General features: G+C 44.2%; 1 protein-coding gene across 7 annotated transcripts in view; it reads right to left on the bottom strand.

Annotated features, from left to right (window-relative positions):
- FBXW11 (F-box and WD repeat domain containing 11) overlaps positions 1 to 17698 on the bottom strand; it is a 445866-nt gene that overhangs the window by 205411 nt on the left and 222757 nt on the right. For all 7 annotated transcript variants that reach the window (XM_077473614.1, XM_077473613.1, XM_077473612.1 and 4 more), the window contains one exon: positions 14996 to 15133. In XM_077473614.1, the coding sequence (XP_077329740.1) occupies positions 14996 to 15133 (138 nt within the window). The remainder of the gene's footprint in view (positions 1 to 14995; positions 15134 to 17698) is intronic.

Here is a 17698-nt window from a genome sequence, read left to right as displayed (position 1 = left end):
GCAGGATCGACTATATTATAGCCCATTTCTTGGAAAATTCTTTTTCCACTGGATAGAGTTCAGCAATGATTTTAGAGGAAGTGAAAACTGTCAGGAGTAAAGCGATGGTCAGATTGCACATTCTCTGTTTATGAACTGGGAATGTTTTTTCAGGACTTTGCAGGTCTCTCTGTCCCCAAAGGGGACAGGTAAGACTGAGGAGAGTCAGATTGCACAATGCCAAAGGCAGAGGCAATAAGCTTTTCAACATTGGCAAGCATGTTGTATGAAGCACTCTGTTCAATAGCAGTTTTGGGAAGTGAAAACTTCAACTTCCTCCCATACGGTCTCAAAACCCTCTCTATTCCCTTCTGTCTCTGAATCCTCTAGGACTGGCATATCATTATCTATGATTGACAAACAGTGGTAGAGGAGTTGTGGCATTTCCAAGCCCTGAACAAGGATGGTTGCTTTGAGGCACAGATGCAGAAAATTATGCTTTCGTTAGGTAGGCTCCATGTTGTGTGCCTGAAATAAAGCCACAATCAGATGCAGACAGACATCGGTGTTAGAACTGGGTCCTGATCTGGAGCAAGGGATGCATCATCACTGGGGTTTAGCGTTTCGTGGGCCTTTGCAGAGCAAATGTTCTCCTGCGATTTTGAATTTTGTCCCTTTTATCTAGTCTTTACCATAGCTACAATTAATGGGGGGGGATTTAAGGAATAGTTTTTGGTTAATGGGGTATGCGTGTCAGAAAATAGTAGTACACAGTACCCCTTGTGGCAAAAGCGGGGGAGAAAGTGCCTGAATACCTTATAAAGTAGTGCTATGTAAACCTGGTTATCCACCTTAAACTATAATGAGTAGCTCACATTTTAGCACCAAGTTTGAAAAGTTTGAGCTTTAAAGTGAAAACGTTACAAACATAGCCCAGGTTTTACAGTAATGGTCTGAGATAAATGGTCTAACCGGTCTATAGCACTGGACTGTGTATAAAGCTCATGCCATCCCATAATGGTGGGGATACCTCCAAAAGCCATTTTCAGGGACTGGGTTCTATAGCAATGGCCCTGTATAGCGTCATCAGGCTAAAGGCATGTTGCACAAAGTGCCCAGTTAAGCACCCACGAAGGATTCAGCAGGAAACATTTAAGGCTGTGCCCACAGAGTGGGGTCCAGGTACAAGGTTTTTCTGCGCAGATCCATAGTCCATTCTTCTGTGTAGGCATCAGAAGAAGACCTTGAGAGGTTGAAGAATTCAAAGAAAATAAGCTAGCAAAGCTGATTTCTCCACAAAGAAGCAGAGGTCAATCACCTTTAGACATTAGCACAAACCTGAGAATTCATTGAGTGGGTTAAGTTTATAAAGGGAGGTACCCCAGCAGGGCCGGTCATCAAAAGCTTGCCAGTGCCCACTCACGGTGTATGGATGTGATTCCTGTGTCCTGTACTTTACGATTAGGATAAGATGTTTCCTGGTTTCATCCAGCAACATTTCAGGAAACTTAAACAGGACTGGAAAGTCTAATGACTGGGGTATCAGTCCAGAAGATTATAAATTGAATCTTGAATTCTGGGATAGGATGTGACAGTATGTGCAAGAGAGAAAGGCACAGGGTTTGAAAGAGGATATTAGGTGCCAAGGAGAACTGCAGAGGGTATGAGTGAACAGTGTACAGTTAAGTGCAGGGAAGGTAAAGATTCTCTCCCGTGGGGATATGATGGAAAGCAGTACAGCTTACAGAAAGGAGTAAGTGCAGAGGATATAATGGAAGGGTAGAATGGATGGATGCATGGGAAAATGCAGAGCAGCAAGTGCAAGGGAGCAGCACAGGGTGCCGAGGTGGTATGATGGACATTTTGTGCAGAAGAGTGTGAAGGATACTGTATGTGAAAAGGAGTGTGGATGGTATATATATAAAAAAAAAAAAAAAGATGATAGTATGTTCAGGACCGGAGTGTGAAACTGACAGTAGACAATGTTTGGAAGAAGCAGTGGTATGGTGGTTATGAGAGCAAACGCAATGAACATACTAGCTGTGTAAAGCTGGCCAAAGTTTAATCAAAATTCAGATGGTTCAGCAGGGACTGGTCTTTCAAGAGCAGTCAACTGGGTGATCAACTCCTCTTGAAAAAAAATTGTGTTCGATCAATGCATGCTGCCAATTGACTGCTGTGCAAATCAGTGTATTTTAACAGTGGAGGTGTTCTGCTGTCAAAATACAATAGTGCTGCAGGGAGGATTGTTTCATCCACTTTAAAAGGGTAACTACACTTTCATGAGAAAAAAATTATGGTGTACAGAACACCCCCAGGTATGTAAATTCCTACTTGTGCGATTGGCTTCCCGATTTTTCCAAAAGTCTGCACAAAGACAAATTACATTTTGTGCATCCCCTGCAACAAAAATGTAATTTTTGGTGAGAAATTCCCAAAGGAAATCTCGTCTCAAGGTATGCTAACCCTGAAATTTTAATCAGAGACCTACAAGTGCAGCAGCTGACTAGGGATTACAAAACCATTCCTATAAAGATTCACTCACATGGACATCACTATTGCTCCAGAACAAAAAGGTAGGAATCTGCAACAGTTTGTTACAATCCTTACAACAAAAGAGGAGTAACTTTTTAAAGCTGAACTCCAGCTTTTCATACATTTAAAATAGTTTGTGCCAAGCTGGCCCAAACCATGTGCCTCACTACCATGTAAGGCCGCTGGATGTGCGGTATAAACTATGTAGCCAAGGCTACATAAAGCATACCACACTGTTACGGGCTCAGGCCAAGACTTCCAGTCTCATACCAGGAACACAGGTTAGTATCACAGACGCTCAGCCATTCGGAGAAAGTAATGTATTCTTATACCTTTTACACTAGGTTATTTGCACATGCCCTTTCACTCTTGCCTCACACTATTTCATCCTCTACTCTGTAGATCCCAATATACTACCTACTTATTTACTATTATATATTATTATTATTATGCATTACAGTTACCCCTTACTCCTCTGCTACTCATAGGTAAGAGTGTTTGGACTTGAGCGTCTGCTCCCTCTCTTCATATTGTAATAACCACATTATAATTTCTTATAGGTATTCCCTGCTTAGCAGCTCCTGACGAGTGGACAAGCTTCCACGAAACGCGTCAAGCATTCATACTTTATGTCATGTCACAGCTATCATGTGCATACCATGGGTTCTGATTGTTTGAGTCAAATTTATTTAATATAACTTCGGTTATATCTATTTTGGGTGTACTGCTGATGTTACTATTATTAATCATGTGTTATAGTGTCTACTATGCTATTAATTGTACTATGATGTATTAGACCAATCATATTTTGTACCATATCTACTGTTATAATATGTGTATCATTTATTGCATTGTGCCCCTATTGGATATCAAATAATTATGAATTATACATATAATGAATGACTTATTCTGCCCTAGTGTTAGGTTTCATATAAAGTCCCAATGCCTCGCCTGCCCTCACTTCCCGTTCTTTTCAAGTAATGTATTCTAGCAATGAATACAAAGCTTCCTCTGATTGGCTGAGTCAGAGAGGTGGGCTGATGGTACAACCTCGCAATCAGAGCAAGCTTTGTATTCACCGCTAGAATACAACACTGTCTCTGAATGGCTGAGCGCCTCTATGAAAGGCTCTATTGTGCGCCGGGTATGAGACTGGAAGTCATAGCTTGAGCCCATAACAGTGAGGGCCAGCTTGGCCCAAACCAACTATGTAAAGTGTATGAAAAGTTGGAGTTCAACTTTAAATGTTTGAATGGGGGAACCAGTTTTTATTTTTATGAGAAAAATGTTTCATATATGGCCAACTTTAGACATAGGCCTAAAGGAGTGTAAAGTAGGATCAGAGAGCACTTTTTTTCCTGCAGTGAAAGGGGTTGAATTCTTTATTGCGAATAACTGTATGTACAGATGTGAGTAGCAGCACAGGGTAATAAACTTAAAAAAGAGAAAGAAACATGAGACAAGTTAACACTACAGTGTATGGTGGGAGAGATGTTGCTGCAGAAGCCATGAGCGCGTAAAGTTGTTTGTGTACCGCAACCTTTTAGTACTTCTGACCGTGAACAGTAGGATAGAAAACTAAATGGTAAAACAGGATTTTTAAAACGGCTTATCTGTAAAATCATGTTCTCTGATGTACATCAGGGGACAAAGAGCCATAGTACTTACTATGTGGGTTATAGGGCCACTGATAGGTGATGGACACTGGCACACCCTCAGGCAAGAAGTGTACTCCCCATATAACCCCTCCCACTACTGGGAGTCCTCAGTTTTGTAGCCAAGCAATACAAGTGTATACCAAGAACAGAGGGGCCTCTGTGTCCCCGGATGTACATCAAAAAAAAGGATTTTACAGGTAAGCCTTTTTAAAAATCCTGCTTCCTTTTCATACACCAGGGGACACAGAGCCATAGTACTATGTGGGTGGGAGGAAAAGGAGGCCAGAGGACTCATACTGCAGCCTCCAGAACACTGCGCCCACAGACAATATCCTCATGACCTTTAACATCGATTTGATAACATCTGGTAAACTTATGAACTGAAGACCAAGTTGCAGCCTTACAGATCTGAGCCATAGAGGCCTGATGATGCACTGCCCAAGAGGGACTAATCGTCTTGGTTGAGTGTGCTTTAATATGAAAAGGGGGAATTTTTTTCTTTAAGCCGTAAGCTTGAAAAATGACCTGACAAATCCATTTGGAAATAAATTTTGATGTTGCCTTTGGTAGAAATGTTTTGGTAGGTGCATGATCAAATATGGCCCTTTATAAGACATAGCCGCTAGTTCGGATACTCTTCTAGCAGAAGAAATGGCAACCAGAAAGATTCAAACGGCTGATTCTGCAAAACCGATAAAACCAAAATTTAAATCCCAGGGATTTAGAGATGCCTTGATAGGGGGATTAATCCGTGTTACGCCCTGAATAAAGCTACGCACCAGAGAGTGGGAAGCAAGAGGCTGTTGAAAAAATACAGACAAGCAGGAAATCAAGGATCCTACCTATGACATATTTCCTGGGGTGCCAACCCCTGGATCCACAACAAGAAACATATGCCTTCCAGACTCTCTAGTAAATGATTCTGGAGGCCGGCTTCCTGGCATTAATCAAGGTAGACACTACCGAAGGAGACAACCCACAATCCTTTAGAATGTGGGTCCCAATAGCCAAACCATTAAATTTAGAACCTGTAAGGTAGGATGGAATACCGGACCTTGTGCGTGAAGGTCTGGCCATAATCTTTACGATCTTGGTAAACCAAGATCTTCTGGGCCACCAGAATTACCTCCTTTGATTCCTGCTTGATTCTGCGGAGAAGATACGGAAGTAGCAGAAGAGGAGGAAACGCATAGATCAGTGAAAACTGATCCCATGGGAAGACTAATTATCTGTTCTGCAGGCTAGCGGATCCCTCGTTCGACACCAAGTTGTCGACTTGGTTGTTGAATCTGGATGCGAACAGGTCCATGTCCGGTATACCCCATTTCTGACATATCGCTAGGAAGATGGGGTGAAAAGACCATTCCTCCGGAAATAATTGTTGGCGACTCAAGTAGTCCGCCTGCCAATTCTCTATTCCTGAAATGAATATTGCCGATAGGCAAGGAATGTTGTGTTCTGCCCAAGCTAGAACATGATTCACCTCTTTTTGGGCTGCACGACCTCTCGTGCCCCCCCTGGCGATTGATGTAAGCCACAGCCGTGGCATGGTCGAACTGAATCATGACTGGACAATCCAGTAGTCTGGCCGTTCAAGACTCTACTGTATGGTATGGTGCTGTAATTTCCTTGATGGCTTTAGGGAGGATTTCTCTAGGTTGCGTATCCTAGAGATTCCAGGTAGTTTACAGCTGTGACCAGACTCTGGTTTAGACCTGAGACTGAATGATCTATTAAAAGTAGATTTTCTAAATAGGCTAGGACTGTTATGCCTTGAGCCCTTAATCTGGCTAAGGGAGGTGCCAGCATCTTTGAGAACACCTGTGGTGCTGTGGCTAGACCGAATGGCAGGGCCACAAACTGAAAATTATGATTTTCTATTTCAAAGCGCAGAAATTTCTGTTGAGCGGGACATATTGGCACATGGAGATATGCATCTTTGATATCGATTGAAGCCAAAAACTCCCCTCCTTGCTCAGGATCAGATATTTAAGTGCAGAGTCAGATCTTTGAGATCTAGAATGGGTCTTACCTCTCCGTTTGGTTTTGGAACCATGAAAAGGTTTGAATAAAAACCTGTGCCCTAGTCCACTAAGGGAACCTCTGATATCACCAACTGGGATAATAGATGATCCAGAGATAGAAAATACTTTTTTCTCTGGATCCTTGGGAACATTTGACCTTTGAAAACAAGGAGACGGAAATGCTAGAAACTCTAGTTTGTAAACTAGAGAAACTGAAGAAGCCACCCATCTGTCTTGACATTGTTCCTGCCAGATCTATGAGAATTGCAGGAGTCTTTGCCCCACCCGAGCGAGCGGGGAAGCCCCTCCATAAGTAGGCTTTAGCATCTCTTCTGACCATGGTGCTGCCCTTGGGGTCTCCCCCTTGAACCTGACGGAGGCCGTCGAGACTGCCTAGAGGCTGATGCCCCTGGCACAGGTGAGGCAGCACCTATCCAGATGTTCCCATTCAGAATACATAAGCTTTTTTTGCCATGTATGAATAGGAAAAGCATCCCCAGATGGGGGAGGTTTTAATGATCGCAAATTCAAGGTGTGTTCCTCAAGAGCCTTCTCTGCAGGCAGCAAAAAGGTTGAACAAACCAATTTAGTAAGAGAGTGCACAAGCAAACTGTCTTGTGATGCTACTCCTTCTATATCAGGATCCTCGGAAGAGGATATATAAGCATCTTCCAAATCTTTGGAAAGATCTACCTGATGCCCTGCACCTCAATAAGAGGGTCCTGAGCTTTAGATGGGGGATCTGCTACGTTTAGCCCCACTAAGGAGAAATATCATAGCATTAATGTTTTCCAAATAACAAATAGAACAAAAAACCTCTTGTGCAATATATACAGGGACTGAAGTGTCTAGTGCAGCTGCAACAACAGTGTCCCCTGACGGCTGTATCACTCTCAGAGGAGGATGAGATTCTTTTGGAAATGTATTTACTTTGTTGTGAAACCATTGAGCCTTTAGAACCCTTAGAGGAGTTCCTGGTCCCTTTACCACTCATAGCCTGAAGCACAAAGCACAGGCTCTACAAGCAAAAGAATGTACACTGCTAGTTTATAGTCCAGAAGTACAAGCCACTATTAATACCAAGCCTGGTAAAGTAATAATGTGTCAAATGGAATGCCTATGTCACCAAACCAGAAGCAAGCAAACCTCCTGCTTATGTGTCCCTCCACAGCCAGCAGCAGCTACACACACACACACACACACACACACACACACACACACACACACACAGTGCTTTAAAAAATTTCCTCCACGTGTGGCCGGCGTCTGACCCCCCCGTCCCCCTACGTCTTTCAAAAGAAATGTCTTCCCACACGAGCAGCAGACTTCAGGCGCCTTGCAAAAAGCTGATATGGCGGTGGGGGTAAAAACTACCGATGAGCGGCCACGCAGTTTGTCTTTTTTTTTCAAAAAAGAAATGCTTTTGCCATACAAGTCCCCTGAAGGGGAAGATTCCAACATTGGGGGCGCAGGAGGAGAAAAAGTCCCTCCTTTCTTACCGGAGGATCTGCCTGTGGCCTGAGGAGAGGAGAAATGAAGGCTTCTGACAGTGCTCTTTCCAGCATCAGGCAGTGAGTGCTCAATACAGCCCCCAGTGGTGACTCATAGGCATGACAACATTATAACGCAAAAGGAGAAATTCTTAAGAAAATCTCTACTTATCTTTCCTTGCTGCAGGGTTATCGGAGATAAACCTGATCTTAACCCTTCCAGTGGGCTCCGAAACCTTCAGGAACAAGGGAACCTAGAGGCTACCCACAATCATGGACCTGCAACAGCACCCTGCCAGTAAAACTTTTTTTTTTATAAATGTATATTTATTGAGAAAAAGATTTTTCACAGAACAAAGTATATATGCTTCCGATACATACAATCAAAATTAACATTGCAACTGTAACAGCAAGTACCGCCGCAGGCGGGATATCAAATGTCGGTATCTTAATATATCACATTAAGGGGGAAAAAACAGGATACACCACGGATTCGCATATAAAGATGCATAGTTAAACCAAGTGCCGTATTTTATATAGGTAACGTAGGGGTAGGATCTCGGGAGAGAGCCATGGGAAAAATTTCCTGGAAGATCATGTCTATACATCGGGGTGTTGCCTCAGGATTAGATATAGAGTTGTCCCATCTGTCCCATATTTTAGAAAATTTAGGTAGAGAGTCTTGTACCAAAGCAGTCATATGTTCCATCCTACGTATGTTTGCAATAGCGGAAATCAACTGAGTGGGTTGGGGGGGAGGAGGACAACCAAAGAGCAGGAATCACTCTCTTGGCAGCTAGGAGGACATATGCTGTCAGCTTCTTAGCGCATTTTGATAGCGTCGCAACAGGCAGGCCCAGTAAGTAATGCCTCGGGTCTAAAGGGATGGCGATCCCCAACACGGTATGGAGCAGGGATTGGACCATAGACCAAAAAGGTACAATCAAAGGGCAACTCCAAAAAATTTGATAATGAGTGCCCTCATGTCGTAAGCACCTCCAGCACATCTTAGATATAGAGGGGTCATATTTGTGTAGCATTTCAGGAGTTTTGTACCAAAACATCAGTATCTTGTAGGCTGTCTCTCTCTGCTCCACACACCTAGAAACCTTGGAGGTAGACAACCAGACGTCTTGCCATAGAGAGGGTTAAGGGAGTCTGTAAAATAGTGGCCCATCTCCTCATATAGAGGTGAGCCTCCGCGGTGGGGACAGTAGAATTATGAAGTATGCTGTATATGGCGGATATGAGGCCCTTCTGGCAAGGACCCTGGGAGCATAAAGTTTCAAAGGTGGTAGGATTGACCAGAGCCAGGTCAGGGGATCTGGAATGAAAATAGTGTTTAAATTGGAGGTAAAAGAGGAGTTGGTTCGGGATATCATACTTATTCTGAAGCTCTAAAAAGGATAGGAATTTACGAGATATCGGGTGTACTAGGTGGCGAAGTTGGAAGATACCCGAACTGAACCAAGGGTACATATTCTTCAAGGAGAGACTATCAGGTAAGTCTGGGTTGAAAACGACATTTAACAAGGGTGAGCATGGAGAAGAGAGAGTACCTCCCATGACATTTTTTCCATATGGATAGAGTAAATAACATTGGCCCAAGGAGTATGTGTCTAAGCTGAGCCATAGAGGAGGGCAGATCTGACCACAGCATGGAGCAAGGGTGAACAGGACTAATGACACTCATTTCAAGTTCCGACCATCTACTGGTAGCGAAATAGGACGACCAGGAGATAGCTGGCAGAAGGTGAGTCGCATAAAAGTACTTCACTATATCAGGAGCTCCTAACCCCCCATGAGACCGCGGAGCAAAGACCACGGTCTGGGCGATTCTGTGCATTTTATTTCCCCATATAAATTTAGTGAAGGCCCGTTGAATATTCCGAAGCTAAGGCATGGAAATAGCAATTGGTAACGTTTCAAAGAGATACAAAAATTTAGGGAGTATGGCCATTTTTAATACATTAATCCTACCCAGGAGGGACAGAGGGCAAGTTGACCAGCTTCTGAGCAGACTATGTGTTTCCGCTATCAGAGAGACAAAGTTAGCTTCGTATAAGGAATTATATGTAGCGGTCAAGTTAATGCCAAGGTATTTAAGGGAGACCGGGCACCAATGGTAGGGGAAGTCATTCTTTAAAGAAGCCAGAAGTGGAGGAGGAATATGAATGGGGAGCGCTTCAGTTTTAGTCGTGTTAACCCTATACCCCGAGAGTTTACTGAATGTATCCAGGAGTGTATGAAGTTTGGGGAGGGAAATTTGAGGTTTCGTCAAGGTGAGGAGAATGTCATCTGCAAAAAGGGACAACTTACATTCCTTCAGTCTGAGAGAAATCCCGATTATATCCGAGTCTTCCCTTATAGCTGCGGCCAAGGGCTCAAGGCATAATATAAACAACAGGGAGGATAGGGGACATCCCTGTCTAGTGCCGTTACTATGCGTAAAGAGTGGGGATCTATAAGATGCCAGTTGGACCTGGGACGTGGGAAGTGAGTACAAGGCCTGCAGGGCTGACAGGAAAGAACCAGAAAAACCAAAACGCTGGAGCGTGGCAAACATGTATGACCATCCCAGCCTATCAAAGGCTTTTTGTGCGTCTAAACTCAAAATAATGGCAGGGCGGGATGTTTTGTCTAGCAGGTCTATGAGATCGATGGTGCGTCTAGTGTTATCACCGGCTCGTCTACCGAGGACAAATCCTACCTGGTCATTATGGACCAGGGCGGGAATCATCGAGGAAAGTCTATTAGCTAAAATTTTGGTGAAGATCTTATAATCGGAGTTAAGTAAAGCTATGGGTCTGTAATTGTCCGGTAGGGTAGGGGATTTACCCGGCTTCGGGATAACCGTTATGTGCACATGTAGGAACTGGGAATGAGGCACTATACCTTTCTGTAAAGAGGAAAAAAGAATTAGCAAATGAGGGCTCAGAGTCGGAAGGAAAGATTTATAATAGATATAAGGAAGTCCGTCTGGGCCTGGGGATTTATGGGATGGGAGTGCTTTCACTACCGCAGCCAATTCCTCTGGCGTGACGGCAGCGTTCAGGGTATCCACCTGGGAAGAGGATAACACTGGCAGTTTCAAAGAGGTGCAGAAGTCATTAAAGCTATCTTGGGAGAAAGCGTGGTTGGGATCGGAGGTTAGGCAGTTATATAGTTTCTTATAAAAAGCACTAAAAACTTTAGACATTGTTAAGGGGCAGTAGGTTGGTGTGCCATCTGACTGAATAAGAAGATCGGGATAGGAGTGGAATGGGCGGGGTTTGAGCTTATTCACCAACATCCTATGAGGCTTGTTAGCGAACTCATAAAATGTCTGTTTTGCCCAGAGTAGGGCTTTGGAGCATTTATGCAAATCTAATGATTTTAACCGTTCGCGTAAGGAGGTCACTGTGCGGAGACGAGACACCGAAGGGGAGGACAAGAGCAGAGCTTCAGCTTTTTGCAACTGAGAAAGAATATCTAGTCTCTGCGCAGCCGAGTCCCGCTTAAGGCGGGAGCCGGCTGAGATACATTCTCCTCTGAAAAGGCCTTGTGCACCTCCCAAAGGGTGGATACGTCCCGCACAGATCCCACGTTAAATTGGAAAAAGTCAGTTAAACTTTGAGATAAATGAGCCTTAGTGACCGGATCCCGGAGAAGGAAGTCATTAAGTCTCCAATGACAGGTCCTGGGTGTAGAGGAGGAGAGGGTAAGGTCGAGCTGGACCGAGGCATGATCCGACCACGTCATGGGATTCAACTCTGAGGCTACTGCCGACGTCAGTAGAAGTGCCGTTACAAAAATATAATCCAATCTAGAGTACATTTTATGTGGGGGGGAATAAAAAGAAAATTGGCGGTGTGTGGGGTGTTTAATCCTCCAAATATCTAGCAGGTGATGGGATCTAATAAGTTTGCGAAACGCAGTGGTTTGACGTTCAGTGTTAGAAGAGGGGTTACCTGGGAAAAGGGTTTGTCTGTCCCTCTTAGCGGACATGGTCATATTAAAGTCCCCGCCGATGATCATGAATGGCTGGGCATATGAGCCCAGTACATCCAAGACCCCAGAGAGGAACTGAACCTGGCCCGAATTTGGGGCGTAAATATTAACTATAGTAAGTGAGCGGGATAAGTAGTCGCAGTCCAGGAGAATGCATCTACCCTGTGGGTCAAGGAATGAGGGCTTCACCCGTAACGGGCAGGTTTTTTTAATCAGTATCGCGACCCCTGCTTTACCAGAGGGATCGGAAGCCATAAAAGAAACCGGAAAATGTTTAGCAGCAAATTCCTGGGCGGAAGTGAGTCTCCTGGACTAGGACCACGTCTGCGTTGGAGGACTTGAACTCCTTCAGAGCCAACCATCGCTTATGAATAGAGTTCAAGCCTTTAACATTGTATGTAAGTACCCTTAAAGCCATTGTGCACCAAGTAGTTGAAGCTTAAAGTACCCATAACCAACATACAATAAACAAATATACCTGAGTAAACCAAGGAAATACTGGGAGCCGTGGTGTATCCTAGGAATGAAAAGCGGGTGAAAACATATAACAACAACAATGCATCTAGAGAATGAAAAACAGAACAGCCAAAATGGGCAAGAAATGAAAAAAAGGCCAAAAAAAGGCCTAAAAAGTAAAAAAGTAAACTCTAAGTAATAGAAAAAAGGCCTGGGGGGTAAAAACCACCCAGGAGTCCGCAGCCGCAGCCACGGAACAAAAGGAGGCACATCAGGGGTACCTGCTCATCTAGAGGGACCCTGCCACCTTCCAGAAAAAAGCTATAGGCAGTGTGAACAATATACCATAGTCCCAATCAACAAAAACAAATACAAAAAGAAAAGTCACAACCCGTAACTAGGGGTGCGAACACCCCCTGTCAAGGGGGGAAAAAAAAAACATGGTGAAACAGGGGCCGAAGCCAAGATCAACCAAACACAGCACTTAAATGTTCTCTTCAAGGAGGTAGTCTGGTATGCAAGTTACGCTGGGGAGTAGAGAAGGATTTCTGCGATCTCTGACGAGCTGGGGTCCAAATCCGTGTTGGGATGGCCGTGGGTCTGGGTGTCGTTGGAAGCGGGACAGGGTCTTCGTCAGGCAGCGGTGGCAAACCCAGACTGCGTATGAAAGCTTCACTTTCCTGAAGGTCCCTCATGGAGTATTGAATCCCATCTTTAGTGGCCGAAAGGCGAAAGGGGAAACCCCAGCGATACGGGAACTGGTGATTCTGCAGATGGGCAGTCACAGGGCGGAAGCTGCAACGTTTAGCCAAGGTAATGGGGGATAGGTCACTGAAAATTTGTATCTTGGCCCCTTTAAATTCCAGACGAGACTTGTTACGGGTGGCCACAGTCAGAGCTTCTTTGCTGTCGTAGTAGTGGAAGCGTACAATGATGTCTCTAGGGTTGGCCCCAGCTGGGGGCTTTGGGGCTAAAGACCTGTGGGCCCTATCCAATCTCCAATCTATGTCCGGGATTTTAGGGGCGACAACATTGAAGAGGCTGAGTAGGTATGGTTTAATCTCCCCCTCACCAACGGTCTCGGGGACTCCTCTGATGCGTAGGTTTTGGCGGCGTTCCCTGTTCTCCAAGTCCTCCTGTTGGGACTGGAGCTGTGAGACAGACTGCTTCAAACCGGCATTGTCCTCTTCCAAGACGTGTACATATTGCAATAAATCATCAAATTTGGTTTCCAGGGTGCAGCTGAGAGAGATGTAGGCCTCAGGAGGGTGGGTGGAGGAACTGGGTGCACCAAGATGGCCGCTGGTGGGGCCTAGGGCGTGTGTGCAGGGCTCAGAGAGGCATTAGAACCGAGTGGGCAGCCATCCAGTGGGGGACAGGCTGAACTGAGAGTGGGGACGATGTTCTCCCTGTAAGAATCTGCGAAGCAGCTGCCAGAAGGGGTTTGCAGGAGGACTGCTTTAGGCCTCGGGTGTACCAAGATGGCCACTGGGTCTCACCTCTCAGGGTGCAGCGCTGGATCCTCTCCGGGCCTCCGGCGGGCGCTCATCCGCCTCCTGTCTCAGGCGAGGGGGTCCGGTGGGTCCAGTAGGGAGTTGCGCCGTGGGATCCGACTCGGGATGCGCCCCGAGAACCGCCGTCCAGAGGTCTCGAGGCACGGAGTAGGCCGCAAGATGGCGGCGGAGACCGGCCTGTCTCGCCGCTAGCAAGCCCCGGGGTCCGTTTCGGCGATGGAACGGCCGAAAATAGCGGCTCCGTCCGGAGCTCGGATGGTCCCCGGGATGGATGGATTGGAGGGGCGAAAAAACGCCCGGCGGGCACGGATGGGTGTAGATGCTGAGAGGTCTCTGCGGAGCTCAGCCAAGGCACATCCGTCCGTCTCCGCCAGTAAAACTTTATAGCCTTACTACAAAAAAGTACTTGATTCCAGGGTCCAGCTCTCTAAAAAGAGAAGCATTCACAAGCAAAACCTCGTTTGTTCAGACACGAGGTCCGGTACCATTCCTTTAACCCACGAAAGGACACTCTGAATGGATCTAGTCAGCATGGCTAGCCCCAGCAAGGATTGCTTCCAGTGGAGCTCAGCACATCTTTACTCGTGACCAACACCTTAGACACTGCCAAAAAACAGTAGTGGAAGGGGTTATATAGGGAGTACAATTCTTGCCTTAGGGCGTGCCAGTGTCCATCACCTATCAATGGTCTTATAACCCACATAGTAAGTACTATGGCTCTGTGTCCCTTGATGTATGAAAATAAATTAAACATTCTCTTTAAAAATCTTTAGCAGAGTGTTGTACTATGCAAGCCATTAATAGTAATAGGAATGTAAAAATGCAGGAAATGACCATTTTGTGGCTCAAGAAAAAGTCTGAGGGGCAAGCTTTTGAAAACACTTAAGCTGGGTACACAGGGGCCGAATGTCTGGAGACATTTGGCGATTAAAAAAAAAAAAAACTGCCAACATTTGGCCTGTGTGTATGTCCATCTGACAGACAGAAGTCAACCATTTGGTTGTCTTCTCTCAGACGAGCATGCTAAAAAACCAGTAGTGACTGACTCCTGATCAGCACTCTCAGAGAATGGCAGACAATGCTGATCGGAGTGTTCTGGTGGGGGGCTGTCCCCCTGTCAGAACACAACAGCTCAAGGGGCGTGATCTCTGTACTAATGTTAGATTGGTTAGTACAGTGGCTTCAAACGCAGTGGTGTTATTTTTTTCCGCTCAACCTAAAAAATGGATAGTGTGTACCAGGCTTAACTCTATGGCCTTCAGGCATGTTTACCTTTATAAAAGCTTGTCTTTTGGACAGTGTTAGTACTGATGCACAAAATATGTATACCATTGGTAACAAGCACTTACCTTAATAGAGTTATCTCGAAGGCCACTAATAATCTTCTCATCGTCATACTGAAGACAATACACTCCTTTACTGTTTTCAGAACGACACTGTATTCTCTGCAGATTATGCCTGCCACACCTCCAGTTTGCTTCTATTGTCTAAAACAGCATACAAAAGTAAAGTATCAGGTACACAAAGGTTTGACAGTATGTTATATGTGAAACAATTTTACTTTCAATGTACTATAAAGCAAACCATGCTGCACTCCAGGCTGTACTTGATTCTGGTCTCCTGGCTGCAGAGGCTGGTTATCCACAATCAAACCACTGTAAATCTAACTGTGGAATGATCATAAGCGAAGCAAGGGAAAACCACTCACCATACAAGCCAACTTCTAATTTATTAAAGCCAAACTATGCACAGACTGTTCAGCTGATGCCATGACAACCCCAATGCATTTCAATACTCATAAGAGTTAGGTTTATTTTCTGAGCACTGCAGTGCAATTCAGATGCAAATTCCAGGCTTACAGTCTTCTATGGGAATGCATCTGAATTACATCACAGTGCACAGAAAGTGCACAGGACTCTTTAAATTCGCACTGCTGCCGCATGGCATATATGTGAACCAGCTCCATATTACCTATTCTGTAGGTGATCTTGCAATCTGTCCCACAATCTCCTAGTCGTACTACCGATATAGTATATACATTCTTCAAATGTGATAACATATATATTTCGTAATAAAATTTGATGTAAAAAGTCTGATGGGGCATACACACGATCGGAAATATATGACGAAATGCTCCCGTCTGACTTTTTCTGTTGGACATTCTGCTCGTGAGTACACGGCATAAGAGCACCTGGTCATTACACATCACAGTAGCCCCTGGGTTCTTAAACAATTATTCCTGCTCATACTGGATCTGACAGACTAGGTGACGGTACTCTATATTACTTTAGTAAGGCCTACTGAGAGACAAACTTAACACATTCTGCCAAATACTACTCTATAGTTGGGGTTAACTAAACAAAATAGGAATATATAGTTTAATAGACCTTACTTTACTAATTTCATACTACATCTAGTAGAAAAAAATAATCTTATCAGATTTGTCGTTTTTAATCATAATTTCGATCCTTCAATAGAAATTTCATATTCCTAGTATGTCGACAGGCTGCTGTGATGAGCCCATCGTTAAATTCGCTCTTCTACAAGCTATTAACAAGGTCACCATCTAAAGCCTTCCCTCTCTCATTAACAGGGTAAAAAGTGGTCTTCCACCATCAACCATTGTTGAAGACAGAAAACTCAAATTCATAGTATCAGACCTATCATTTATGCCTGCTTCATCTTGAAGTGCAACAAAATACCCAAAGGCAACCTTTACTTATGAACTCAAAATCAAAGACTCAAATGACTGTGCACCCTGTGACCAATTACCATCAAGTAACAGCTGACCCTATTCAAGTTCCAGAGAATTTAAAACCATTAGTTTTGAACCAATATTTACCATGTTAAAATCCGCTGCCCCAATGTACAAGTCAGTTTTCTTAAAAATTTGCCTACATCTACTAATGTTTCAAATAAATCAAAGATAGTGAGGCGTACAATTAAATCACTACAATTACAATTTCTCCTCTTCCTGCGTAAGACAATTTGGAAAACTTACAAACCAAGTTAGCACTATCAGCGCTACAAATATGTATATGTATATCATGTGCGGCATGCGGTAATTTTGGATTGGTTTTCCCTATTACAATACATGCTTATCTTTAGTGCACATTCTCCTTATTTTCTTGATTTTTATTTGTATCTCCTGTGTTTCATTTGAAATGTTTTTTGTAACCGCTGTCATTTTATTCCTTGTATAATCTGGAAACATTACTCTCACCTTCCTTCCTTCAATAGGATCCAACCTGAGGCTTCTTAAAGTATCAGAGAGCACAGATTATTCCCTCTCAGCGTAAAAAAAAAAAAAACAGAAGTTCCACACTAGATGTGGTTGTGGAGTTCCTTTTAATATTGATCCAGCGCCATCTCCACAAACTCTTCCTTTAAACTCTATTGTCTGGGCACTATCTGCCAAGTACACACTTTTTGTTCATAATCTATTTGAGAAAAACTGGTAAAAGATAATCTAAACCAAAAGATCCAAAGATGACTTCAAGTTATCAAGCGACTCAAAGAATTGCATTTCTTTATACTGTATTTGGCTAATTTTTCTTGCATAGCCTTAACATGTCATCTAATACAGCCTCTCTCAACACAGGAAAGCTTGAAATAATGTTCTGGTCTCAGGGAACCCCTGCTAAAAATTACTATATCTACAACTCATGAGACATTAGTGTGATGGTCCGTGCGAAGAATGCTCCTCAAGTCGGGTACATACCAACAGTAAAAACGATTAGCTCCAGTCGGAGCCACTATACTCACCATTCAAGGTTAGTTCAGCTACTTCACTGGCTGAGCTGTTGTGTTTTGACAGTGGGATGATGACCCGCGCCCCCCTCCCCCACACTGACCAGCGCACTCTGCTGTTGGCCGAGAGTATTGATCGTTAATCGGTCAGACGCCTGTTTTCCAGCATTCACGTCAGACCGGCCTCTGTCGGACAGACCAACATACACATGGGCCCATGTTTGGGGCTTTGCACTTGCAGTCCTTTAGAAGAATTCCCCCTTCACAGATAGTTAAAAAGATTGATGGTGTCTTTGAATTTG

Source organism: Lithobates pipiens, unplaced genomic scaffold (genome assembly GCF_037356315.1).
Source record: "Lithobates pipiens isolate NorthernLeopardFrog02 unplaced genomic scaffold, aLitPip1_a1.2 Scaffold_8, whole genome shotgun sequence".
Taxonomy (NCBI): domain Eukaryota; kingdom Metazoa; phylum Chordata; class Amphibia; order Anura; family Ranidae; genus Lithobates; species Lithobates pipiens.
The sequence above is the reverse complement of the archived record's forward strand: the minus strand, read 5'-3'. Positions and strand labels throughout refer to the sequence as shown.